A 266-nucleotide genomic window follows, 5' to 3' on the forward strand; every position below is an offset into this window, starting at 1 on the left:
CGAATGCTAGAATGAACGTGGCTAACGAGTGTCCTTATGGAAAGAAAGAAAGAAAAATATATTTGTATAAACGTATGCAGCTAGCGATATGTGTATCAAAAATTCTGCCATAGCTTTTCCTCATATCAAAGGCAAGGAAAAGTAAGATTCTGCCATAGCTTTTCTCCTTATCAAAGACAGAGAAAAGTAAGACTCCATGATAACTACCCACGAATGAAGTCCTTGGTCCCCGCGATCACGGAGCCGACCGGCGCCCCGAGGCCCTT

The 266-nt window shown here is 43.2% G+C and overlaps 1 protein-coding gene across 1 annotated transcript in view; it reads right to left on the reverse strand.

The window, feature by feature from the left end:
- Positions 1–266, reverse strand: part of LOC119581623 (probable low-specificity L-threonine aldolase 2) — a 10,973-nt gene that overhangs the window by 3,281 nt on the left and 7,426 nt on the right. Inside the window, exon 6 of the mRNA XM_037929741.1 lies at positions 208–266. This exon is cut by the window's right edge and continues 137 nt beyond it. Within this exon, the coding sequence (XP_037785669.1) occupies positions 208–266 (59 nt within the window). The remainder of the gene's footprint in view (positions 1–207) is intronic.

The sequence above is a fragment of the Penaeus monodon genome, chromosome 15 (assembly GCF_015228065.2).
Source record: "Penaeus monodon isolate SGIC_2016 chromosome 15, NSTDA_Pmon_1, whole genome shotgun sequence".
Taxonomy (NCBI): domain Eukaryota; kingdom Metazoa; phylum Arthropoda; class Malacostraca; order Decapoda; family Penaeidae; genus Penaeus; species Penaeus monodon.